This window comes from Aspergillus ambiguus, assembly GCF_047715705.1.
Source record: "Aspergillus ambiguus strain CBS 117.58 unplaced genomic scaffold BDV59scaffold_31, whole genome shotgun sequence".
Classification (NCBI taxonomy): domain Eukaryota; kingdom Fungi; phylum Ascomycota; class Eurotiomycetes; order Eurotiales; family Aspergillaceae; genus Aspergillus; species Aspergillus ambiguus.
In genome coordinates, this window is record NW_027395544.1 from 53,434 (window position 1) to 78,057 (window position 24,624).

The window sequence follows — 24,624 nt, forward strand, 5'->3', positions numbered from 1 at the left end:
AAGTTCCGAATTTCATATTAATTTCCTTCGCAGAAGGGCCGTTAGGTAAGCATCCGAGCTGTCCCAAAGCGGTTAGTCCAAGGTCCAGATTACCAATGATGATGCCTTTCCCGAAGAGGCTAGCGTGGGTATTCTTAATCTTATCGCTTTAACTGCACTTCGATTTGTCTACTCTCTAACAGCTAAACTTGGTCAAAGGACGAACGTTCTTCATGAAAGACTGCGACCCCAACGACCGGGACTTGAACGCCTCTTCGATTTCATCCAGAGATCGTCCCTTTGTCTCCGGCATGAACACCATACACACGAACGCCGTGATCAACGAGCATCCACCGAAGAGAAAGTAAGCGCCGAAGCTGCTTTTGGATAGCAAGATCGGTGTGGTCAGTGCAACGAGGAAATTCGCGGACCAGTTACTTCCGTGTGCCAGGCTGGTCGCTGATGCTCGTGTGCGCTGGGGCTGGATCTCCGCCGCATATATCTTGATGCCAACACCCCAGCTGAGGGAATAAATCACCGCAAAGATGTAGATGGCCACGATGACCACCCAACGGCCCGCGCCAGTTGACGCGTGAACTGCATTCCCTGCGTACAGGCCTCCCATGATGAACATGATGGCGCTAATCCCGAGGCCTCCATAGATGATGCTGTGTCGACGGCCCCACTTGTCCGCCCAGATGAGGGCTGGGATTGTGACAACAAAGATGACAATGGCTGAGACGCCAGATGCGAAAAAGCTGGAGTCGGAAGAAGCAAGTCCGGCCTGTTCAAAGAGCAGCGGGGCGTACTGCAGTCAACCGGTCAGCATGTCTGGTCAAACATGGAGTGACAAGGGACGACTTACGTAAAGGACTCCGTCGATCCCACTGAGTTGCTGCATTCCCATTAAAAATACTGCAATAGCAGTACGGGAGCGCACATCTTTGGAAAATATATCAAGGAGCTTGTCCTTGATCGCTTTGATCCGTTCTTTAGAACCGGGAGCGGTTTGAGCCACGCTAGAAATGCTGATGGGCTCTAGAGAGACTTGGTGTTCGAGGCTTGTACCTCGATCCTGCTCAATTTCCACCTTTTCCCGCTCCGCTGGACTGACACCAAGGAGCTCCCAAATTTCGGAAGCTTCTTGCTGGCGACCATGAATCGTCAGCCATCTTGGGGACGGCATGAGCAACAAGACGGCTGCTGCGGAGAAAATGACCGAAAGACAAGCCAATATCAGAAATGGTGCACGCCATGAGAACGAAGACTCGATACGAGCCGTTCCGTAGCAGGTGAAGAACCCAATTACCAGGCCCAACGTGATGAGCAACTGAGGGCCGGTAGTCAATGCTCCTCGCACTCTTGGTGGAGATATCTCGCAGATGTACCTGCAAGATGTTAGCTCTGACTGACAGCGTACTAGGTTATAGCCAGCGTACACGACTAATGTTCCCAGGTAAAGACCCTCTCCCACACCTTCAACAACTCGCCCTACCACGAACATCGCGATATGGACTGCAGCAGCTTCCAGAGCAGCCCCGATGCCGAAGATCAAAGCTCCAATGCTAATGCCCTTGGGTCTGCCGAGCTTATCTGCTAGAAATCCCGCAAAGAAAGACGAGATAGCCGCAGGGATTAGGATAGAGGAGACTAAGAGACCATGGACAGTAGCGGACTGGCTGCCAAACTGGTCGGTAAAACCCTTCATAACAGTAACAGGGCCAATAATGCCAGTGTCCATGCTGGCGTACATGTCAGCCTTCAAGTTGGTCTTCAAATCAAAAGTAGACTCTAATTGATAGCTATCTTACCCGAAAAGCAGCCCGCCAGCTGAACATAGCATACTAGCGGTGACATATCGGGGAGGTATGCACAAAAGATTCATTTTCTTCGGGGTCTCCAGCTTGTCGCAGGTAGACCAAAATTACCCAAGATCAACCAGTTTAGGTAACACCTCAGACATTCAAAATATGGACACGAATGGGGGTTAATAAGAGGCAAAAATCGAAAGAAAATTTGTTCGAGTGATAGACATGGCGAGATCCACGGCTGATAGCATGGGAGACCCACCCCCACCACGATGATTTTTTATTGCCAGGGCAGAAGGATTAGCCATAGATACTGTCAACATGTAACAGCTTATGGGAATTCTAGATAGTATTTTGTAGCATGCAGCTAGTGTTCGGCAGGGGTATTTACTGGTCGTTCTGGTTTAAGCGATACCATTCTAAGCTGGCCCCTTCAGATATACCCCGGCTTTCCCTGAGGAGGAATAATGAACAATGTAGGGTAAATGTGAGGGATTATATGTTAACAGCGCAGAGGGAGAGAATCTGTTCAGTTGGAACTGGCCTGATATAGGACGGTATAAACGACTTTGGGCATTTAACGCCAGCCAACTGCAACAATTAAGATGGGGAATGGAAGACATTCCAACAGTATCCCCAAAAAGGACCAGCGTGGAAGCTTGTACTTGATGAACTTGCGATGTCTCTTCCAGACAGCATCCTGCCATCCACGAATGAAGAGAAGCAGACTTCTTGCTCCCTGGGTCTCATGAAAGGATACGTATCTACCCTCCAACAGTCAATTCTGACTGAATCTAGTTCGCTTACAGTATGCGCCGTAAAGAGCTCCTACAAACGGGTATATATTCCGGGGCAAGGCCCGTGGTGGCTGAAGATGGCTGTCAAAATCTTAAGCGGTGCGGGAGTCAGGAAATAGCGTCCACCATGACGGTGCTTGATGTATGGCTATTATCATGACAAGCCCCTCTGGGTATTAGCGCTGATCCAGTACGTGAGGTAGTTATTACCTGGTTCGGCTGCCTCTAGATGATCAGGGAAGAGAACATTTCCCAATTTGGATTGATGGAACACCCTGGCATGTCACATGAACCGCAAAAAGTGGAAGATGGCATTATACGAAGTGGGAACTCATTGGAAGACGCCTTTAGATATACCATGAGTAGTCTACCTATAAAGCCACCAGGAATTTTATGCCACATTTACTTTTCAACATTACAACCTCGGTCGATAAAGAAGACATCTAAATCTATCCAAAACATACATACTGCCTAGCCTCTGATAACAAACCAGAACTTCTAACTCTGAACTAAAATATCACCAGAACCTACATATTGATTCACGAATCTGCGTCATACATGCAGGCGCTTTGCTGTATTAATCATGCTGATTCATTACGCGAATCATCGATCTCGAACATGTGGATTGGTCATTGTAAAGCAACATTCAGGATTGTACTGGAGATGATAAGACAGTCAGAGACCGAGCCCCATGACAACGTAAAGTAGCGTTGCAGAAGATGAGTTGTCGGAGTTGCTAGTTTTGGAGCAATATGATTGCCTGCGTATCTCTTGCCAGATGACTGCCGTGGCGGAAGACTAGAGGGTCTAGTCCGCATTAGGTAGCAGTGACAAGCCCAAATTTTCACATACAGTCACCGCGCCCTTACCAAGAGGGAGAACTTGCATAAGTCGTAAGAAGGGCCGGTTGGCTATCAGCCGTGACCGACACTTGATAGAAAGTTTCGGGTCCTGCACCCGAACCAAGAAGTGCTTTGATTATCTCAAGATAATCTAGAAGGATGGACGAGGACTCAATTTGCGGGGTCTAGATACTCCGCATGTACGATTATGTCACTTTGAGTGGTGATCTTGATCAATAGCTATGGATAAGTTAGAGACCATGGGTGTTGGGCACGTCTTTCAAGAATATTTACGGCGTATGGTGACCAGCAGAAAGATGTCGAACACCCTTAAAAGGGTTTCCTAACTGGGATGTGGGGAGTGCAAGGAGTCTAAGTGGGCTTCTTGACCGCAAGTTTGACATTCATTGCCACCTGGCGTAGAGCCTTCTCCGCCTCAGCGAAAATTCCATCTCGCAAATGGAGAATATTGAGGCGATAAGCGGTGGACCAAGCGCCCGACATCTCGCTTGTAGGAAATCACCAGGTGGAACTGGTATCTGATTCTGAGACAGAAATGATGCCGACACTAGTGTATCACACCGCATAATCACGTGTCCGTCAATATGGGGATCGGATCGTTACTTGGAACTCCTGGGAATATCGAAAACCAGGACGGACTTCTTCAGGCTGTGCCTGTCAGACTGGCGGGCAGATAAGTTCGGGAATGAGCGATCAGCATGACTACAATGATTGGATGCCGGGAAAGAGTTGAGTTGGGTAATTCCGATGAAGCGTGGAGAGGCATGGGTAATGTTGGGGTCGAATTCCGTTATTGTTGCCTTTTCTGACGAGTCCATTTGTGCTGCGATTGGGGCATGGCAGTTCCTGTAGCGAATTGCCGATCATCCTGCCCTGCCATGGTGGACCGTGCAGGAGGAAAAAGGATGAGTCGATGCAGGCGGCTGTCGGGCATGAAAGTAGAAGAACCCACCGGCACCCCATCTAGACGACGATCGTGATGTAATGGAATGCGCGACGAGGGCTCTGGACAATGGGCTAAGACGGATGTGACCACCTACAGAGTACCCCGTAGGGAGCACACGACAGATTCCCGGGAATCTCGTGTCTTTGGTTTCGGCTTATTCTTCTCATTCCAGAAATTCGGGATCTGTGCTTATCGCTACTGCGATCATCCCAGGTGGCAAGAAATGGGCGATTCCACATGAACGGGAGTGAGGGGAAATTAGTCAGGTGGGTGACTGGAGATCATCGAGGCAGGAAAGCACTGCTGTTGGTCGGGTTTAGAAAATAGTCGCGAGGAGCCTTTGCTGTTAATTTGGAGAGTAATGTTGCTGGGGCCAAGCTAGTCGCAAAGTGGCCAGTGGTGATTGGGTTGGAACATTATTGTCTAGTCCCCTGATGAAGGTCTCGGGGCCATCTTCAGGTACCCAAGAACTAGCGACGAGTTAGTACGGGTCGTGGGGGCTGGAGTCACGGAGATCAGGCTGTAGGAGATGCTAGAGAAACTGGAGGCGCTGGAGACGCTTTGATCGTCACACGTTTGGGTCGGGTGTATATGCAAACTGATCAATCCGTCTCCGTCGATGCAAAAGATTCAGTTTCTGGTGATTGGAGATGGGTCAGGAGAGTGATTTGGCGGGGAAGATAATAATAGTACGAAAACAAGAAGGATAAGACCAAGGGGCAAGTGGACACGACGGAGGATGGATCAACATGGCTGGTCTCTCCTTGGACGGGCGGCCACACCGCTTCTCTGGGAGGAATCGACTAGGAAGGTCTGGGAAGGTCTTGAACGGAAAACGTCTGGCGAGGAGAGACTCCGCATTCGCGAATAACGTTTCGACGGGGACGCCTGCAGCGCCATGAGACTCGCCAACTCAATCGGTCGAGATCGTTGAGTCGACTGATCCATGGAACCGCCCTGACCGCCGTCAAGCTTCCAGTAATGGTCTTGTCGGATCCCGTTGCGGACCCTGGTACAGACCGACCAGCCACCACGAATGGGAAAATTAAAATTTCAGATTCAGGAGATGGGCCGAAAAGATGGATCACTCCCACGGGTCATGTCCGTCGCGAACCACATTCGGTGAACGGCGCGTGGCGAGGGAGTCTGGAGTACACAGACAACTTGGTGGCCATCATGATCCTCACAGGCCCAAAAATACCACGCTAGAAACCGACTAGGATTTTTCGAGACGATTGAATTCGAATAGTGTTGGTGACTATGACTTGCACTGCAGCCGCTATTAGCTCAGAAAAATCTTACTCGTTGAGAATTCTATAAGATCCAATCCACCAGGTACGTGCGGCGGTGGCTAGGGCCTGATCCGCCGTCACATCTTCCCTGGGCACAATCCAGTCAGGACGGGGAATCCACACTGGATGCAGAAACACACCTGCAGAGCCCACGCTTCTCGACCAACACACCCCAGGTTGGGTGGTGCAGGGAACACCCCCCTTGCACCGGTACCCAGCAGGGGGGTTCCATGAATGCCTCCCTTTCGGAGGGCGAGCTCGAGCGTTAGCCCCAGGTGATTGGGAAGCCGACACGCCTGTCACTCTGGATGGACAAGAATGGTTCCGATGCAGATGGCACGATGCAGCAAACCTCCAGTGTCTCCGAAGACCTCCCACGAAGGTAGGGAGCTAAGGGATCTAGATGCAGGGCGAACGGGTTTGATGGAGGAAAGTCGTGCAGTCGCATTGATTTTGACCAGGGAGTGTCGTGGGATGTTCCAATCATGAATATTCAACATGGTGATCCGTCCCAAAATCAATGGGTGATTGTCATCCAGACAAGACAGCTCACCAGCGGGAGGGATTTGGGGTCTGACCGTAGGAGGGATTACGGGGAAATTCCCGAAGATTTGTGACTGATTGATTGAAGGGGTTCGTTCAAGTTCATTGAACGGATTCCACCAACAAAGAGCTCTGGGAGGGGGTGGGCGGATGATCGGTGTAGAAGTGTGTGTTGTACCTGGCGGTACTATACAGATTAGAGTATGATCCATGGATGGAATAGGATGTTTCCGGTAAAACCATTTTAGTACGGAATATTTAATTCTCTAATGATTAGAATCGTGATAGATACATGGTAGAGAGTCCAAATAAATCGATTTAGGGAAATATCACATAAGAATCCGATTGACTACGGTAAGATATAGTACAGCTGAGCTGCCTGAGGCCCAGCCGCCGCCGCCTTCTTTCTTCCCCTCTCGCCTCTTTCTTTTCCCCTCTTCCTCTTCCGCTTCCTCTTCTCTTCCTCTTCCTCCTCTCTTCTTCTCCTCCTCTCCCTCTCCACTGTACAACATTATTCTTCTGTCTCTCTTGCATTTGTACCGCCTTTCTTTACTTCCAGCTCATCGTTCACTCGTTCCTATCCCTATCGGGGATTCTCTCCCTCTGCGGAGTTCCAATCCACCTGGTATGTACCCAACCCGTGATTCACCTCTTTCTTCCTCTCTCTCTCTCTCTCTCTCTCTCTCTCTCTCTCTCTAACCCTCTCTCGCAGCTTCATTCCATCCTTACCCTCATCTGCACCTGCAGTCCCCTCTCCGTCCCCCGGGCACCCTTCAAACTCTCGAGGCGTTCATTGTGTGTGAGTCGCTCCGACATCTTCTCCGCCAAATCACCCCCTCAGCCCCTCCTCCCCCCGATCTCCCTTACATGCGCCCCCCCGTTGTCTGAAGAAAACACACCGCCAACTGCTCCATGCAATTAAAACCCCCCGATCTGCCTCTCCTCCTTGGTCTACAATTGATCTTTCTCCCCGGGACAAAAGACCCCCACCTACGAGCAAAGAAACCCCTTCCGCTATGGTTCCCGTCTGACTGGTTTTGGCCCCCTGAATGTAGTTGTCCTGTGACCTCCCGTTTCTTCCTTCCACCATGGCTTTCAAGAACGGACTTAGTGAACGCCTCGACGAGCTGCGTTTCCCTTCCCCTCGGTCGCCGTCATCGGAGTCTCCCTTCCCGGGCTACAATTCGCTCTCCCCGGGTCATTCAAGCTTTGTCTCCGCATTCTCACGCCCCTCGGGCGATGTCCGTGCCAACCTCCAGCGTCGCTTTACCACAGACTCCAGCAAATTGTCCTCCTGGAACTACCTGAACCATGTTGGAGGTGCTGCGCCGCAAGGCCCCGACCCCGTGGATTTGCTCTCTTCGGTAAGCTCCCGTGACCTGAGATGCGCATCCCCTCTCGCGTCGGACTTATCCCCCTTTGGAAGCCTACTTGTTATTTCTCTGAGATCGCGGGGCCCCCTCCCCCTCTCACTTCACACCCTAAAGTTACCTCACTTCATCCCACCCTTCGCCGGAGCCCATCTAGCTACCCCACGGAATCTTGGCCCCGTCACTCACCTTGTCTCTCTTCATCCCATCTTTCCTACATCTCATCCATTCATATTATGTGCGGTGATACTGACCATCCCCAGTTCGAGAAAAAGCGCCAACACATAGAGTACATGCGCGAACAGCGTAGGAGGTTCGAGGAGGACATGAAACTTTTGGACCTGCAGCACGAAAGAGAGAAGCTTGAGATGGACCAAATCGCCAAGGATCTGGCTAAGGCTGGTCTCTCGGGACCAGTCAGTGAGCCCACAACTCCTCCTGAATATCGTGAGCATGGCTTCACTGGAGGATTCACTCGTCCGACTCGCTTCTCCACTTCCAGCGTCACATCTTCACCCGGCTTCTTCAACGTCTTCGCTCCCTCGCAAGTGACAAGCCCGCCGAGTCAAATGAATTCCAGCTCTGCTCAAACGCCCACCAATAGGTTCTCCGTCCACTCTGTTCCTGGTTCCCGCAGAAACTCCGAGAAGGAGGACTTTAACCAGGAGCCCACTTCACCATTTCGCCCTGGGCCTTCGTAAGTTTCCCTTCGCATTCCACGTTATATTCACCGTATGCGTCTTATGAGTGTTTCATTGCGTCTCTTGTAACACTTTCGCCCCTGCTTGCATTGTGTTCCCATTGTGTTACTCAATCTTATTGCCCCTGGTGGCTACCTTTGTGCGGGCGTCAACTTCACTGGCTCAGCTAACCTTCTACACAGTATCCATCGCTACTCGATGCCTTCCGCCGGACTGGGATCGCAGCTTCGTCCCAACATCTCTGGATTCACCAACGGCGCGTCAGGTCTGGAATCGTTCAACGCAGCCAAATATCTCTTCCATAACGAAGACGATCGCTCTACAGTGAAGGACGAGGACCGGATTCCGACTCCAGACATCAAAAGCTACCTCAAGCTTACTGACCCCGACGACAAGTTCCCTACTCTCTCGCGTCGGGACGACTCTGGATTGGTATGTCAACCCGGGCTCCGATCTCAGAAGGTTTGAGAGACTTACCAAACTACAGCTGTCTGCAAACTCGGACGCCTTAGATTTGGCCAATTCTCGCACTCCTAACCCAGAAGCGTGGAGCTCCCATAACCGTCACCGCACTTCCCATCAGAGTATGCCTCAGAACGCTCTGAACATGTTCCGCCTGGAACAGTTTGGGAGTCCTAACGGTGAAAACCACTCCAATGGTGTCCGGCGTTCTGCTCGACACTCTCTAGAGGCAAATTTGGTCTACGGTCCTGAGAGCGAGAACGGACCTTCTAACTCATCGAATCGGCCCACCTCCCTGCAGTCCTCTTACTCGACTAATGACCTTCCTACTGTGAAAGGCGACGGTTTCAACCCTGCGATAACGCCCCCCAAGTCCCACGCGGAACAATTCCACCAGCATAATGCGAGCCTCGGTCGCATTCCCGCGAATGCTATCAATAACCGTCAGAGAGACTCGCCTGATCGGGAAGATGCTGTTCAAACCGCTCGGTCTCAGCAGACCACCTTGCAGGCCAACGCTGCCCCGTTCGGCCCCCAGCTTCCTACAGCTGCTCCGGGAACGTCTTCGGCTCCGCCTACCTCGGTCAATGGCTTCCAGTCTCAGCCTCCTTTCTACCCTTATGGTATCCAGGCATATATGGGTACTCCTGTGCAGGCGAATGGACAATACCCCTCCCCATCTTACGGTGCCTACCCGCCATATGGGAACTATAGACTTACCGAAACGCCTGCCAAGGGGGTTGTTTCCTCTCGTCGGAGTGGTGATGGAGAGGCTTCTCAACTCTCCCGCTTTACCAATTTCCCGCTTGAGCACTATCGTGGAGAGCTGTACGGCCTTTGCAAAGATCAGCACGGATGCAGATACTTGCAGCGCAAGTTGGAGGAGCGTAGCCCAGAGCATGTGCAAATGATCTTCGAGGAGACTCACCTCCACGTGGTGGAACTCATGACAGGTCCGTCGTTCCCTCCCTTTCTAATCCTAACCTAAGTCACATCTAACGATCAACCAGACCCTTTCGGCAACTACTTGTGTCAGAAGCTACTCGAGTACTCTAATGATGAGCAGCGCACTACTCTCATCAACAACGCGGCCCATCAACTCGTGAAAATTGCCCTTAATCAGCACGGTACTCGCGCCCTGCAGAAGATGATTGAGTTCATCTCTACTTCGGAACAGACCAAAACTGTAATCCAGTCCCTCCAGGACCACGTTGTGGAACTGGTCCAGGACCTGAATGGCAACCATGTGATTCAGAAGTGTCTCAACCGCCTCTCCGCAGAGGACGCCCAGTTTATTTACGATGCGGTCGGCGCAAACTGCGTGGTTGTCGGTACTCATCGCCATGGTTGCTGTGTTCTCCAGCGCTGCATTGACCACGCTTCGGGTGAGCAGAGAGCTCGTCTCATTGCGCAGATTACTTCCAATGCGTTTGCCCTCGTTCAAGACCCTTTCGGCAACTATGTCGTCCAGTACATTTTGGACCTTGCTGAGCCTCATTTCACTGAACCTCTCTGTCAGACCTTCCGTGGCAATATCCCGGCTCTCTCGAAGCAGAAGTTCAGCTCAAATGTGATTGAGAAGTGCCTGCGCACGGCTGATTTCCCGATCCGCCGTCAGATGATTGATGAGATGCTAGCCGGCAATGAACTTGAAAAGATGCTCCGGGATTCTTTTGCCAACTATGTCGTGCAGACCGCCATGGACTTTGCTGACGTCGACACTCGGACTCGCATTGTCGACTGCATTCGTCCCATCCTACCTTCCATTCGCCAAACTCCCCACGGTCGTCGCATCGCCGGGAAGATGATGGCTTCTGAAGGCTCAGGCAGAGGCAGTGCCACCACCAGTGGACAGGCCACTCCTAATGAGATGAATTCGGCTCAGCTTCCGGGGCCTCTGCAGGGTACTCAAAAGCCCTTCTTGTATCAACATAATTCCCTTCCTCTTGGTGCTCAATTTGGGGCTCCGAACTTCGTGCCTGCGTCTGGCACCTCCTCGAACACCCCCTCCGGCGGAGGCAGTGAGAATTCTTCCGGTATTTTTCCTGCTCCTGCCGTGCAGCAGCCAAACGGAAACCTGGGAGCCCAGAGTCAGCTGTATGCGTACTTCTGATCTCTGAACGCTTCGGACCCCCGGCTCCTGTTATTGAACTGTACTCATATTGAGACGATGCTACGATATTCATGACTTATGGCCTTTGTGACAAATTGTCAACAGTGGGGACACGACCATTGATACCACGACAAGATCTTATCGTTATGCAACCCGCATTGCATCATTGAATTCTTCTTGACGAGACGATGCAGAATTCGGATCGAGGCGTCTATCTATCTGCATCTATGTCATGTATTCTTTCACCTTTTGTGTTTTTGTGCTTATGTTTATCACGTCGGCTATGACGATGATATTTACTCTGTTGTCATCTTCCTTCATATTTGTTGTCTTGTCCTTTCGACGATGTTTCGTACATGCAATGTTTTGCCCTGGTGATCCCCCTATTGTGCTTTTATCTTGCCCGATCTATTCGTTGTTTTTGTTTCCTTCGGTTATGTTTTACCACCTGCACGAAGACGTGAATTTTGCATATCCCCATGGAGTGACCGAGGCAGTCATCTTGACTGCTGGAGGCAAGGGATTGTCATCGCGAAGATAGCATATCGGCACTTCGGCACTTTTTGTCACTGGGGCGAACTTCTTTACCAGGCTTCTCGACATGTCTTCTGCATATTGGGACGATTCTTGCATGGGTTACGATTTATCATCACTCCCAAGTCTTGTTCCAACAGCATCGGTAGAATAGATGTGTACCCATACGTTTAGCAGCCAATTTTTACTACATTTTCCAAGTGACTCCCTCTAGTGTAGAAGTACATACAGTGTACAGAAAAGGAAACGCGACCCCTACGCGGTCCCACGTGACCCTGGGTTGCTCCGCCGATTAGCGATAAGACCTCCGAGATCTCCAACTCCATCATCTCGACGATAGACATACCTCCGTCGCCATGTCACCTTTGGAGATCTGCCGAGCATTGAGCCAGCAATGGCCATGTCGGGAGCTCCAAACCAGACAACTTGCCTGCCTCCTTGGGGTACGTTTTACAGCTCTCTCTCTGTTTGTCGACACTACGACCAAACCTCATCGCTGCGAGAAAAATCACACTAACGGTTTCTCAATTAGCCCAAAATATCTAGTCCAGCGACAGTAGTCGTCCACGGGATTGCTGCAACCTGCAAGTCAACCATCGTTCGCGCCGTTCTCTCTGCCCTTGAAGTTCCGCACGCCATCGTCCGCAGCCCCGAGTGTATCACGGGGCGACATCTCCTGACAAAGATTCTCTGGGCGACGCTGGAAGCATTGGGGAAACAAAATGAATGGGAACGGTATGGGAAGGGCCGTTGTGAGAATGTCAGCGCTCTTGCGGTGCTCCTGGCGGAGTGTTTTGGCGTGTCGTCTGGCAAGCCTGGAGACAAGTTCGTTCTTGTCCTGGATGGGATTGATAAGCAGCGAGAGGCGCCTCATACTTTGCTATCAGCGTTGTCGAGGCTAGGGGAAGTGGTGGGTCTCACGTTTTGTTCCGTTCCAATTGTTCATGCGGATGACTGACGTCCGTGGCTTTTCCCTCGCAGGTTCCCTGTCTTTCAGTCGTTCTCATCCTGAGCTCGACGCCGCGTCCGCTGTTCCTGCAGGCTGCGGGCGTGCCGCATATCAGCTTTCCGCCGTATACGCGCAAGGAAGCAGTGACGGTCATCCTGAGCGGTGGACCACCGGCGTTGGATGGCCTGTCGGATGAGGTCTCGGCGAAGCTGTATCCGCCATTTGTGTCGGCTGTTTACGACTCGCTGGTTGGTCCTACAGCGAGTTCGATCCCAAATTTCCGGTCTATCTGCGAGAAACTCTGGCCACCGTTCGTATCACCTATTGTCCTCGGAGAACAGCCGCCGGGAGGCAGCAAGGAATGGGATTTCTCGCGGCTTCTAGTTAGGAATCGCTCGCTGTTCCGCCGCCAGGGCGAAGCAGCGCTCGTACATCACATCGTCACCGAAGAGTCAGCCCCGCTCGCCAACGGTACTCTCTCAAAGCCGTCCCTGGCCGCCGTGTCCGCCCCTTCCCCCCTCCCCTCCCTGCCGTACCTCCCCACGCTTATCCTCACCTCCGCATACCTCGCTTCGCACACGCCGCAGAGACTGGACACTATCTTCTTCTCCAAGTTCTCCTCCTCATCGCTGTCCGCGCGGAACAAGCGCGCACACCATCGTCGCCGTCTCAAGCTCCTGTCGCAGGCCAAAGCCGCCGACAGCCGCGCCGCAAACCACGCCAGTAACGACCCGAATGGGAAACGGACAAAGACCCGCATCACAAAGACCACGCTCGAGTCGGCGTTTGCAACCTCCTCCGCCACCACCTCCGCCGCGAGTAGCGGCAGCGTCGGTATCACCGGCCCATCCACCATCCTGACAGCCCGTCCGTTCCCCCTCGAACGCCTCATCGCCATCTATCACGCGATCGACCCGAACCCGCCCGCGAATCCTGTCCACATGGCTGCGGTGGCTGATGCGATATATTCTGAGCTAGCTACGCTGCGCAGGCTGCGACTAGTCGTGCCTGCTGCTGGTCGTGACAGTGGGGGCCGCATGGGCCTCGGGTCTGGGGGGCTGAGCAGTGGGAATACCACTTCTGATGCTGGGGAGAAGTGGTGTGTGAATGTGTCAGGAGATTGGATTGGGGAGCTGGCGAAGGGGATCGGTGTTGAAGTTGGAGAATGGCTGGCTGGTGGGCTGGATTAGACGCTTGTGTATGCATATGCATTGGGTAACGGGCTATGTTTGTGCCTGGGTTTATTCATCAGTTATATAGCGAGATATGTTTAATGATACCGCATCCTCACGTGCATGTGGTCACCATATCCATTCATCCACCGCTGCCTTCGAACAGACCAGTATGCTGGGTGTTTGCGGCCCGTGCGACGAACCGTCACCGGGCTCAAAGCATATCGAGGAAATCGGATGCTTGTATTGATATTGCGACAAGGGTGAAGAGATCTGTTCGCCGGTACGGAGGGAGAATAGTTGGATCTTGCGTTCGTCCGAGGCTACACGAGTGAGTCCAAGGAGGTCCATGGCTGGGTACGTATTATTTGGGAGAGCACCAACCGCTAGCAAGAAGACCGAGCTCCGGGAGGAGATCGAAATCCGGTATGGTTTCTGGTGTGTAATCCAGGAAATCCAGGTAGGGCTTTGTCGCGGTATGGTGCTTGTTGTTTGGGTTTGGGTTTCGCTGGAGACCGTTAGGCGGATAGCGGATGTCGTACATCTTAAGCTGGGGCACGGCGTCAGCTCTTCCTCAACCGCACGTCCACGCGAGAACAACTTACTGAGTTGATCCCCGCGACGACAATCCGATACGGGTCGACCTTGCGGATCTTGGAGACGGAATGGGCATGTTGGAGACGGGTTGCGGTTCCGCCGCTGCGCAAGTCGTGGAGGAATATCGCCGAGTCTTTCAGGCCAGCGGCAATCACATCAGATGACAGCCACTCGACGCTGGTGACGAGAGCATGCGATGAGTCGGTGCGCCGGTGGAGGATCGGCTTCCCGGTGAAGACATCGCTGGCAAATTGCTTCTTGGACAGCGTCCACTGGCTGCCGAATCCTCCTAGTGTGTACAGGCCGTCGGAAGTGCCAACAGCGAAGAGCGGCGTGCCGCCTTCTGGACACGCGGCGGAACACCAGAGAGATGAAGTCGTGCGAAGACGAATAGGCGACGAGACTAAGAGGTGGGTTAGCGGGGGTGGTTAGGCCCGCGGTTTCGCAGGAAAGGGAAGAAAGGCGCCATACAGAATGGAGGCCATCGGTAGTCTCCGCCTTCGTCCGGGTCAGGGAGCATCCGCGGGGCGAGGAAGGAATCTCCGTCGGGGCCGCTGTCCATTGTTGCACTGACGGTGTCAGTCGTGGAGAGCGGAGGACGGAAGATTTGTGCTTACAGCAGGTATCCTGTGTTGCTTAGGGAGATTGAGGAAAGCTGGGAGGGATATGTTAGCTGATGGGAGGGTAGTTATTGCTTGTACGTACTCGATAGGGTTCTTTGAATAGAACGCGCTCCATTGTCCGGTTGTAGGTCCATTTTTCCTGATCGCAGTCTGGAAAACATACCCTAGCAGAGAGTTAGTATCAGGATGTAGGAACATTGGGACATTAGGATGTAGGGGTTTCGTACGAAACAGAAGACTCGCCACCACGGTGACCGCCTATCGGATTAGCACAGATAGCGAGAAAAGGGGATTGCAGTACGTACTAGCAATAAGAATTCCAGATCGCTTGTTGCGCAGCACGTGTTTGATCGTATAATCATCCGGCCATGGTTCGAACTGGTGCAGCCGGCTGCGACAGACTTGACTCGCATAGAGCAGACCTCGTTGCTCTTGTCGAACGCTCTTGGACAGATGCAAAGCACCGGCCTCTCTCCCTACACCGAGCAGTGGGCTTGTCAGAAAAGCAGACCTCTTGATTTTTTCTTTTGCGATCCTCTGAGACCGATGTGTTTTTCGTTGGCGTTTCTATAGTGATGTCAGTTTGAACCTGGCTGCTTTCCTGCATGTGGAGAATTCGATTACCTCCTGATCTATTCGGCGACGTTTGACAGCATCCTTGGAGTATTGTAGCCCTGGTGGCGCCTTGTGACTGGCTTCAATCTTGAAATACTTTTTCTTTTCGGGATCTGAGGAAGGTTAGATATATATATATTCTGCACTTTGGGGGATGGAATCCAGCCTACCGTAATAAAAGCCGGGAATCTCTCGGTTCATGATTATACTTTGATAAATATAAGCCCAGGATACTTGTGGCTATTAAGCATGCTAGATAATGAGACGTGGGAGAGCAGGTCAGCTTAATGAAGGCCCGTGATATTAGAGCTATGATTCTGCCTGCAGCCTCATGTGTGATCCCCGCTGCGCCGCAACAAGAGGAGAAAATAGGTGCCGGATCCTGGAGAAAGATATATATCAAGGCAAGGCACTGGGAATGAGAGTTGCGTAGTTCGGTGGACGCGAAGGCTGAAGGTTGAGCACCAGAAGAAACACGGCGGTCGAGGGCTTTTTTCCCTTTTGAGAAGATGACGTCCATGCTGTGATTATGTCAGCCTTCCGGTCGCTGATTGGCTCCTGCCGGTTTCTATACAGTTACCCGATCGGGAAGTCCTCCATGAGCAAGAACGACTTTCTTCTTCTTCTCTTCCTTTTCCTACTCCCTCACTCTCATCTTTTCATGCTCGACACCAAATCTGACTTCTTAACCTCATATACTCTTTCGGTTTCATTCCTCCCATCGTTACTCCATGGAGTGTCACCATCACCAAGGCCCATCAGCGTCGTCCGAGGGCAAAGATTCCGTTGATTACCACGTCCATGAGAAAGACGAACCAATCCAAGCCGACCAAAGTACGGCTTCCACACAGCGTCAACCCCAAGCCATCGATGATGACGAAATTAACGCTCTTATCGAAAGTCTCCGAGCAGAGGAAGAGAACGACCCTGTCGAATCCGATGGAGTCAACTCCCAAGAGCCCCGTTCCATCCCTCAAGAAATGCTCCAGACAGATGAGTTTATCGGTCTGACCCCTGAAGAAGTTGTAGCCCGTCGGAAGAAATATGGCTGGAATAAGCTGAAAGAGGAAAAGAGGAATCTCTTTCTCCAGTTTCTCTGGTACTTTGTCGGGCCAGTTCAGTTCGTCATGGAGGTACGTCCCCGAAGCTCAGCCTGGTAAATAGAGACCTTACAGTTCTGCCAGGCAGCGGCAGTTTTGGCCGCTGGGCTACAAGACTGGGTTGACTTCGGGGTTATCTGCGCTCTCCTTCTGCTCAACGCCACGGTTGGATTTATCCAGGAGTTTCAGGCAGGGTCCATTGTGAATCAGCTCAAAAGAACTCTTGCCTTAAAGGCTACAGTTGTGCGTGACTGTAGTGACGTATCTATTCAGGCGTCGGATATAGTGCCGGGCGATATAGTGATGATTGAAGAGGTATGCCAGATATGATATCTGTCCTAAGCCTTTGCTAAACCTTGCAGGGCTCTATCATTCCTGCTGATGGACGGGTAGTAGACTCACGCCGTCTTCAAGTGGATCAGTCAAGTATAACGGGCGAATCCCTGGCTGTGGACAAGCTCCAAGGTGATGTTTGCTACGCGTCCTCGGTCGTCAAGCGGGGGACGGCAACACTCATTGTCACAGCAACTGGAGATTATACATTCGTCGGACGATCAGCGGCATTGGCAAATGCTGCGTCTAACGGAACAGGACACTTCACGGAAGTTCTAAACAACATTAGCGTTGTCCTACTCGTCCTGGTCATAATGACACTCCTCGTGGTCTGGGTGTCCTCATATTATCGCTCCAATGACATTGTCAAAATCTTAGAATTCACCTTGGCCGTCACAATCATAGGCGTGCCAGTTGGCCTCCCTGCCGTTGTTACCACCACAATGGCTGTCGGCGCCGCTTACCTAGCGAAGAAAGGCGCCATCGTACAGAGATTGTCAGCTATCGAATCACTCGCAGGCGTCGAGATACTCTGTACCGACAAGACTGGCACATTGACAATGAACAAGGTTAGAATGTTCGATAAACCTTGGTCCGTGAACGGGTCCGATCCTGTGGAAATTCAGTTGACTGCTTGTCTGGCGGCCTCGAGGAAGACGAAAGCTATGGATCCCATCGACCGAGCTTTCTTTTGGTCACTTATCTCACACCCCACGGCCCTGGCTTCCTTGGCACAGTACAGAATTCTCCAGTATTTTCCATTTGACCCGGTTTCCAAGAAGACGACCGCTATTGTACGGACCCCTGATGGAGAAAAGATTACGTGTGTGAAGGGAGCGCCTCTAATCGTCCTGAAAACAGTGGGAAGAGACCAATTTATCCCAGAACCCCTTGAATATGCTTATAAAGCAAGAGTTTCCGAAGCTGCACGACGTGGATTTCGCTGCATTGGAGTTGCACGCAAACGCAGCAATGGAAAGTGGGACCTGTTAGGTATTGCGCCTTGCTCCGATGCTCTGAGACACGACAGTATGGCGACTATTAAGGAAGCCAAAAACCTCGGTCTTTCGATCAAGATGCTGACTGGCGATGCCGTCGGCATCGCTAAAGAGACACTGCGACAGTTGGGGTTGGGTACGAATGTTTACGACGCAGAGGGCCTTGGATTAGGAGGGACGGGAACGATGCCCGGCTCTGAGGTTTATGACTTTGTTGAAGGAGCGGATGGCTTTGCGGAGGTGTTCCCGCAACATAAGTACAATGTCGTTGAGATTCTTCAGAAACGCGGATACTTGGTTGCGATGACCGGAGACGGTGTCAACGATGCTCCGTCTCTTAAGAAGGCAGATGCTGGGATTGCAGTATCGAATTCTTCTGATGCTGCTCGCACCGCAGCTGATATTGTCTTTATCGGACCCGGCCTTTCTAACATTATCAATGCCCTCAAGACCTCACGCCAAATATTCCATCGGATGCATGCATATGTGATTTACCGGATTGCACTATCTCTACACCTGGAGATATTCCTAGGGCTATGGATTGCCATTATGAACGAAAACCTGAATCTGCAGCTGGTGGTCTTCATTGCGATCTTCGCGGATATTGCTACATTGGCCATTGCGTATGATAACGCGACATACTCAAAAACACCAGAGAAGTGGAATTTACCCAAGCTTTGGGGAATGTCCGTGATTCTCGGCGGTGTACTGGCCATTGGGACTTGGGTGACGCTGACCACAATGATAGCTGGAGGAGAGCAAGGAGGGATTGTTGAGAAGTTTGGAAAACGAGATGAGGTCCTATTTCTCGAGATCTCCCTTACGCAAAACTGGCTTATCTTCATCACCCGATCCAAAGGTCCTTTCTGGTCCTCGAAGCCGTCCTGGCAGCTCGTGGGAGCGGTATTAGTCGTCGATATTCTTGCCACAATCTTCTGCATATTCGGTTGGTTCGTTGGTGGCCAAACCTCCATTATAACGGTTGTTCGGACATGGGTTTTCTCAATTGGAGTGTTTTGCGTTATGGGAGGAGTATACTTTCTGTTGGACCGCTCCAAATCCTTTGATGATTTGATGCATTGGCGTAAGAGAGGTCGCGGAAGAACGACCCCCAGGGACTTGGAAGACTTCAGTAAGCTCCACTCCTATTTGGTCCGAATTCTGCTAAGGGTAGTAGTCGTGACAATGCAACGTACTTCGAAGCAACACGAGAACTCATCGATGGAGAAAGAGACTTCCGTACTACGCTAGTACATTGTTACTATCCTTACGATGGTATGCTTGGAAATTTGCTGGACTGCATTTCGAGCCCATGATCATAAGGATTCTCCGTTATTGGACGGGTGTATGAAGCTTACAGCATTTTTTATTAGGCAAGAAGAGGCTTCGGCCGCTTTTTACTGGGGAAGTTTTTGCAATGGACAGGCTATGTAAAGATTAGATCCATCAACGCCGATGACAGCATGGCTCCCGGTCCTGGAACATGATCTGGATTTCTACGGATCCCCCGGCGTCCAGGTCGACTGCCAAAACCGAGTTCTTTTGAAGACTCCTATCAGCAGGTGCTCCCACCAGTAAACTATCGGTACCAGGGCCAGATTGTATCATTAAATAGTGAGATTATAAACTAGCAGACCTAGCTAGATAGATCGCAGACATCCCCCGGAATATGTATGCATAGACATATGCGATGGCCCAGCACACCCGTCCTGACCACCCATCCAGTCATCCATTCATTCCTCTCGCGATCTCTCCAGGGAGTGATCCGTGGTAAAATTACATGAGACGCTCAGTCAGTGTAACGGGGAAACGAGACGAGACGAGGCAATACCGCTGAGAGAAGATATACATGGACAGCAGTAGGTAGCAGAGGAAGTCGGTAGGAGAGATGCAACAATCAAATACAGAGATGGGATCACAAAGGGAAGAATAGAGAATTAACAACAAGCGAGGGAGTGAGTACATCGAAGGCTCACGAGCATAGACTATGTGCAGGAACAGAAACTCGACAAATCAACTATGGAAGAACGGAATCAGCTACGACTTCGAGGTAAGGTGATCAACCGCCTGCGACCATGTTAGTTCACACCGCTCACTGAATACTTTGACGGAAATGCAGACGAACGAACCTTGTCGAGGTTGTAATCGAACTTCTCAAGCGCAGCTAGCGACTCTTCACGCGGGAACCCCATCCCCGTCAACCGCTGGAGGATCTGGTCATCCTCTGTGCCGGTTTGCAGAGCCCAGCCGGGCTCCTTGGATCCCGTCGCGGAGGGGGCGCCATTAGTGGGACTGGAGCCGGCAGAGGCAGCCGGATTCGCGTTGTCCAGCGGAGCGAAGAGGGCCTCCCAGTCAGGGCCGATGGATTTCGCATTGGGGTCCGTTGACGAGACGGTCCCGGGGACAACGCCACCGGGGGATGAGGCGCTCACGTCCTTGTCGAAGGCGAAGAAATCAGAAGACCCGGCGCCGGCAGCCGGGGGCTTCTGTTGCGACGAAGATTGCGGGTTGTCGAAGGAGAAGTCAAAGTCCACGTTGCCGTTATTCTTGCTCCCGGGTGTTTCGTATCCGTCGTCATCGTCATCCTCGCTTTCTTTCGCCGGGGCAAGATTGAGACCCGAAAACGCAGCTTCGAAATCAGGGCCGCTGGTCTTCTTTTCGCCAATCTGCGGTTCTCCGCTAACAATGGGAGCGCCGCTACTCGACTGGATGGAGTGCGGCGCATCAGGGAAAGCGGTGGGGTCTCCACGCTGGGGCAAAAGACCGTTGAACTCAGGGACATCACCCGATTCTTGCTTCACACTTTGCTCATAGTTTGGAGGGCTGGTCTGAGAGTCCGCAGCAGGGGGCTGCTGGGTAGTAGGGCTGCTCGCAGTTCCGGGAGCAGGGAAGGCGGCGAGCTGAGAGGGTTCGATTGTATCAGCCTTGGCCGAGGCAACCTGAGACTGCGGAGGCACAACGGGGGTGAAATTGTCATCAAACCCCATGGGCGCTTCGCTGTCCGTGCTGTCGCCATCGTCATCGTCCAACTCGCGGATGGGAGGGAATTCCGATTCCGCAGCAGCCGATTTCCCGTTGGCTTGGCCCCCGCTACCTTGTTTCATAGCAGCAAATGCCTCTTCAAAGTCATTCTCCTTCTGCGATTGTGAACGTTTATGGGCAGGTCCGCCGAAGAGCTCATCGAAGCTCAGGTCTTTATTCTCCTGCTTCAGCTCATTCTCAGGGGAGGCTGCGGAAGTTGCAACCGGCTCAGCCGTGCCGGGAATCTCGGGAAACTTTGCCTTGATGTCTTCTGTACTATCCTGGGGAGCGGAAGTAGGGGCTGGCTCGCTAAGGGCAGCCTGGGACCCAGTACCCACGCTGAGCGTGTCTGGTCCACCAAATCGACTACCAGGCGGAGAAACCTGAGTTGACGACGTCGGTGACTGGGTCTCGCCAAGAGGGAGAGCGTTAGGAGTTAGCTGCCTTGATTCAGCCGGAGTGGGGATTGTGCCAACGCCGCCGGACGGAGGCGGGGGTGACACAGACGGAGTCGGTGCCCCGGACGTCACTGGAGACTTGGTGGAAGTAGGCTGGGATTCCGCACGAAACGAGGTCGGTGGCGGAGGAGTAGTGGCGTTCGCCGGAGCTGTGAAAGACGATGGGCCAAACAGGTTATCAAAGGCGCTCTTCTGATCATTAGAGATCTGAGGCGACAAGGCCTGGCCGTCACTGGAGCCTGTGGCCGTGCGTTTGAAGAAAGGATTCGTGTTCTGGCTGGCTGTCGAGGCCGCAGGGCTGCTCACAGCGGGAGCAGCGCCTACCGCGGTCGCGCTTTCATCCGACCCCTGGGGCTCTTCTTTCGACAGGCTGTCCATTTCTTCCTGGAGTTTGTCGTGTTCGCCCTCTACAGTGGCAAGCTGCTTCTTGTTGATGGCAACAAGGCCTTTCTGTTGTCGGGCATTTGAACGGGCCTTCTCAAGCGCGGGCTTCAACTGAGCAACAGCAGCATTGGCCTGGCGGATCCTCTCTTTCAAGCTAGCATTTTCTTGTTGATCGGCAGCCAAGGCGCTGGATGCCTGCTCGTATTGGTTCTGTAAGTCCTGCCGGCTTCCCTCTATCAAAGCATACTCCTGCTGCAACTTCTGGGTCTCCGCCTTGGACGCGTTCAGACGCTCCTCAAGGGCCTTAAAGTTCTTCACCTCCTGCTCATACATCGTGCGAGCTTGCGCGAGCCGGGTTTCGAAGTCACGCTTTTGCTGGGATGTTTGAGACAGATCCTGTTCAGCGGAGGTGCGTTTCGTTTGAACATTCTGCATCTCATTCGCCAGTGACCCAATCTGATTGGAGAGATTGGCAAGTTCGGTAGTTTCGTTGGTCAACTTCTTAGACTCCTCGGGGTCATTGTCCCCGAGAAGATCATCGGCCGGAGGTGGGGGGGAGTGAACAGGCTGAGGAGTCCCAGCCGAAGCTCCCGTAATCTGCGGCTGGATACTCTGGCCAAATGTGGAAGTAGGTACGAATGGCTTGAACGTCGTTGTTGAAGCACTGGGCGGGGAGGCTCTAGATGATGGGGATCCAGGCGTCTGGAATGGCGTGTGCGATCCACCTGTAGACTGTGGGACCTGGGATGGGGCAGCAGGCGGGGGAGCGGTGAACGTATCCAGTCCGAACAGATCCTCCGCAGCAGACCGAGGAGCCTGAGGTGCCGAAGCTGGAGCCGGAGCCGGAGCCGGAGCAACGGCTTGCCCTGAACCAGGGCGGCGCATGCTAGGGGGGATTAATGCCGGAGGAAGGGTCTGGGGCAGGGGTTCTTTGCCGCCGCGTTGCAGTCGGACCAAATACATGGCCACCGCAAACTCGTCCTTTGTCAATTGGCCGTCGGCATCGATATCCGCAAGATCCCAGATCTGGGCGAGGGTTTCTTCGGGCAGCTGGGCATTCATGAAGAAGGCCACCGCCTGATCGCCGCTGATAGATCCCGCCTGCGCCGTGTCGACCGTCGCGAAGATGCTATCGAAGTGAGTCTTCTCTTGCGGAGAGATGAGCCAATCCCCTCCCGTCCCTTGGGCCGAGAGTGGAGAACCAAACGTTCTGTTAATAGGGCTCTGCGTGCGCTGGGGGCCAGTAAATTGCTTGGGGATTGCCGGCACAGGCGGCACATCGAGGCCAGGTCGAGAGCCCGTGGACGAACGGGCAGGGCCCCGGCGAGCGGCAGCATCATAGAGTCCCGGAGGAAGCGTCTGAGGGATGCCGCGCATAGCACCCGTTCTGTAAGAGGTCAAGAGATGCATAGCGATAACAAACTCGGTAGCATCGAGAGCGCCGCGCTGTTTCGTGTCGGCCAAGTTCCATATCCGGCCGAGGATTTCATTGGGGAGTCGTGCACGTTCGAAGATCTGCTTCGCCGTTTCGCCTGTCGTGACATCAACGTCAGCCATCAATTTATCTTAAAGACCAGACCAGGAAGGACAATACACACCTGAGATGACCCCACTCCTCGACACGTCAGACTTCTCAAACAGTCCCACGAACTTGTTTACATCATCTGGATTCAACGGAGGGACTCGAATGGGAGCAGCCCCAGCTCCGGCAGCTGGTGGGGGGCTGGTGGTGCCCGCCTCACGGGCAGAGGCAGAAGTATCAACGGCGATACCGTCAAACCGGGGAAGGGGGCCAGCTAGGCAACAACATAAGGTTAACACCCTTCATTGCCGAGAGATTGACGGAAGGAATCAAGTCTGCAGACTTACGTTGCATGGCGAGTTCCTCAGTCGGAGCACGACCAGCCTGGGCATGTCCAATCAAGCGCATGACGATCCCAAAGCCCGACGGGGTTAGGAGACCCCGGTTCTCCTTGTCTGCAATCTGCCATATCTACAGGCGCACCATCTGCATTAGCGATCTTCCACAGGCCATGCTCAATTCGCTCTAGGAACCTGCAACGTACCAAGCCGAGTGTCTCCGGAGCCAGTTTGGTCTTTTCGAAAAAGGGTACGGCGACCTCGCCGGTGATGACACCGAGGTTGGTGGTATCGGCGGCCTGGAAGAGTTGGTAGAATACCCGTTTCTCTTCAGAGGTTAAATTGAGATTGGGATGTCGAGCTGTTGCGAGGAGGGAGCGTACCCGTCAGTTCCGCTGGACCCTGGGGTTGATTCGGGGGTGGAGGCTCTCATCTCCTGAGGGTATTGTCCTCCCGCGCTTGGACGGCTGGGGGTTGCGAGGGCACGGAGAGAGACAGTAGTAAGGACACTCACCATTGTCAGCCATTATCAAAGCTCAGGAGGAGCAGACCCCCTGTGTGGACTAGCAATTTCGCCGAATATTGATGGAGGACTGTGGCGGAGGGAGGTGGTCTTGGGGGGGATGCAGTTACGCAGCGGTAACCCCGAGCATGGAAGGCCAAGACGCTAGCTTCCGGACAGATTGGCGACGGAAAATAGGAATGGGGGCAGGACAGATGATGTCGACGACGAGCCGGGAGGGTGAGGTGAGGAGAGCAAGCAAGCTGGGGAAGCTCTGGGAGAAGCTCGGGAGGTCAGGGAGGGAGAGATGGGGAGAGAGAGAGAGATGAGGTAAGGCGAAGGTCAGAGGGGGATTCTGCCGGGCGGTGAGGCAGTCAGCGCATCATCTACAACTATATCAACTCAACTCTACAACTACCTCTCGATTACTCTTACAACAACGGGAACTCAGGTAAATTCATCGCGGCTTCAGGGATATTAAAAATATATCAGACAAAGAAAACACGGTCTGGGACAAAGCCAAATCTTCTCTCCTATTTGCAGGCAGCTCAAAGATAGATAAAAACCTGGGCCAACGCCTGTCCCCCACACAACAGCATCAACA

At 52.7% G+C, this 24,624-nt stretch overlaps 8 protein-coding genes across 8 annotated transcripts; 4 read left to right on the top strand and 4 right to left on the bottom strand.

The window, feature by feature from the left end:
* Positions 1-175: 175 nt before the first annotated feature.
* On the bottom strand, positions 176-1,720 carry BDV59DRAFT_204243 (putative MFS sugar transporter; the record flags this gene model as incomplete). Its single annotated transcript, XM_073694421.1, has 3 exons — positions 176-787; positions 845-1,367; positions 1,419-1,720. The coding sequence occupies 3 exons, from the start codon at positions 1,718-1,720 to the stop codon at positions 176-178; spliced, it is 1,437 nt and encodes a 478-aa protein (XP_073545291.1).
* Positions 1,721-5,765: 4,045 nt separating this feature from the next.
* Positions 5,766-6,442, bottom strand: BDV59DRAFT_184139 (uncharacterized protein; the record flags this gene model as incomplete). Its single annotated transcript, XM_073690640.1, has 1 exon — positions 5,766-6,442. A coding segment is annotated over one exon (458 nt), but the record flags the coding sequence as incomplete, so codon positions are not given.
* Positions 6,443-6,666: 224 nt separating this feature from the next.
* BDV59DRAFT_184141 (putative RNA-binding protein) lies at positions 6,667-11,612 on the top strand. Its single transcript, XM_073690641.1, has 7 exons — positions 6,667-6,853; positions 6,941-7,027; positions 7,284-7,592; positions 7,862-8,295; positions 8,482-8,731; positions 8,787-9,714; positions 9,772-11,612. Exons 3-7 carry the CDS (start codon positions 7,317-7,319, stop codon positions 10,872-10,874), a joined length of 2,991 nt encoding a protein of 996 aa, XP_073545293.1. The 5' UTR covers positions 6,667-6,853; positions 6,941-7,027; positions 7,284-7,316; the 3' UTR covers positions 10,875-11,612.
* Positions 10,991-11,497, top strand: BDV59DRAFT_90821 (uncharacterized protein). Its single transcript, XM_073697318.1, has one exon. It carries the CDS (start codon positions 11,107-11,109, stop codon positions 11,413-11,415), a length of 309 nt encoding a protein of 102 aa, XP_073545294.1. The 5' UTR covers positions 10,991-11,106; the 3' UTR covers positions 11,416-11,497.
* A 152-nt stretch (positions 11,613-11,764) lies between the features above and the next one.
* On the top strand, positions 11,765-13,547 carry BDV59DRAFT_204245 (origin of replication complex subunit 5 family protein; the record flags this gene model as incomplete). Its single annotated transcript, XM_073694422.1, has 3 exons — positions 11,765-11,851; positions 11,941-12,318; positions 12,390-13,547. 3 exons carry the CDS (start codon positions 11,765-11,767, stop codon positions 13,545-13,547), a joined length of 1,623 nt encoding a protein of 540 aa, XP_073545295.1.
* A 55-nt stretch (positions 13,548-13,602) lies between these two features.
* Positions 13,603-15,820, bottom strand: BDV59DRAFT_90872 (uncharacterized protein). Its single transcript, XM_073697319.1, has 10 exons — positions 15,535-15,820; positions 15,374-15,477; positions 15,055-15,316; positions 14,977-15,007; positions 14,832-14,913; positions 14,744-14,781; positions 14,598-14,695; positions 14,135-14,529; positions 13,914-14,079; positions 13,603-13,852 (listed from the first exon to the last, which is right to left on the bottom strand). Exons 1-10 carry the CDS (start codon positions 15,563-15,565, stop codon positions 13,659-13,661), a joined length of 1,401 nt encoding a protein of 466 aa, XP_073545296.1. The 5' UTR covers positions 15,566-15,820; the 3' UTR covers positions 13,603-13,658.
* A 194-nt stretch (positions 15,821-16,014) lies between these two features.
* Positions 16,015-19,046, top strand: BDV59DRAFT_209669 (plasma-membrane proton-efflux P-type ATPase; the record flags this gene model as incomplete). The annotated part of the gene is made up of 4 exons (XM_073695438.1): positions 16,015-16,497; positions 16,549-16,779; positions 16,827-18,927; positions 18,973-19,046. The coding sequence occupies exons 1-4, from the start codon at positions 16,096-16,098 to the stop codon at positions 19,044-19,046; spliced, it is 2,808 nt and encodes a 935-aa protein (XP_073545297.1). The 5' UTR covers positions 16,015-16,095.
* A 355-nt stretch (positions 19,047-19,401) lies between these two features.
* BDV59DRAFT_184151 (EF hand domain protein) lies at positions 19,402-24,310 on the bottom strand. Its single transcript, XM_073690642.1, has 6 exons — positions 24,033-24,310; positions 23,725-23,879; positions 23,528-23,651; positions 23,257-23,454; positions 19,925-23,190; positions 19,402-19,862 (listed from the first exon to the last, which is right to left on the bottom strand). The coding sequence occupies exons 1-6, from the start codon at positions 24,043-24,045 to the stop codon at positions 19,833-19,835; spliced, it is 3,786 nt and encodes a 1,261-aa protein (XP_073545298.1). The 5' UTR covers positions 24,046-24,310; the 3' UTR covers positions 19,402-19,832.
* Between the last annotated feature and the right edge of the window lie 314 nt (positions 24,311-24,624).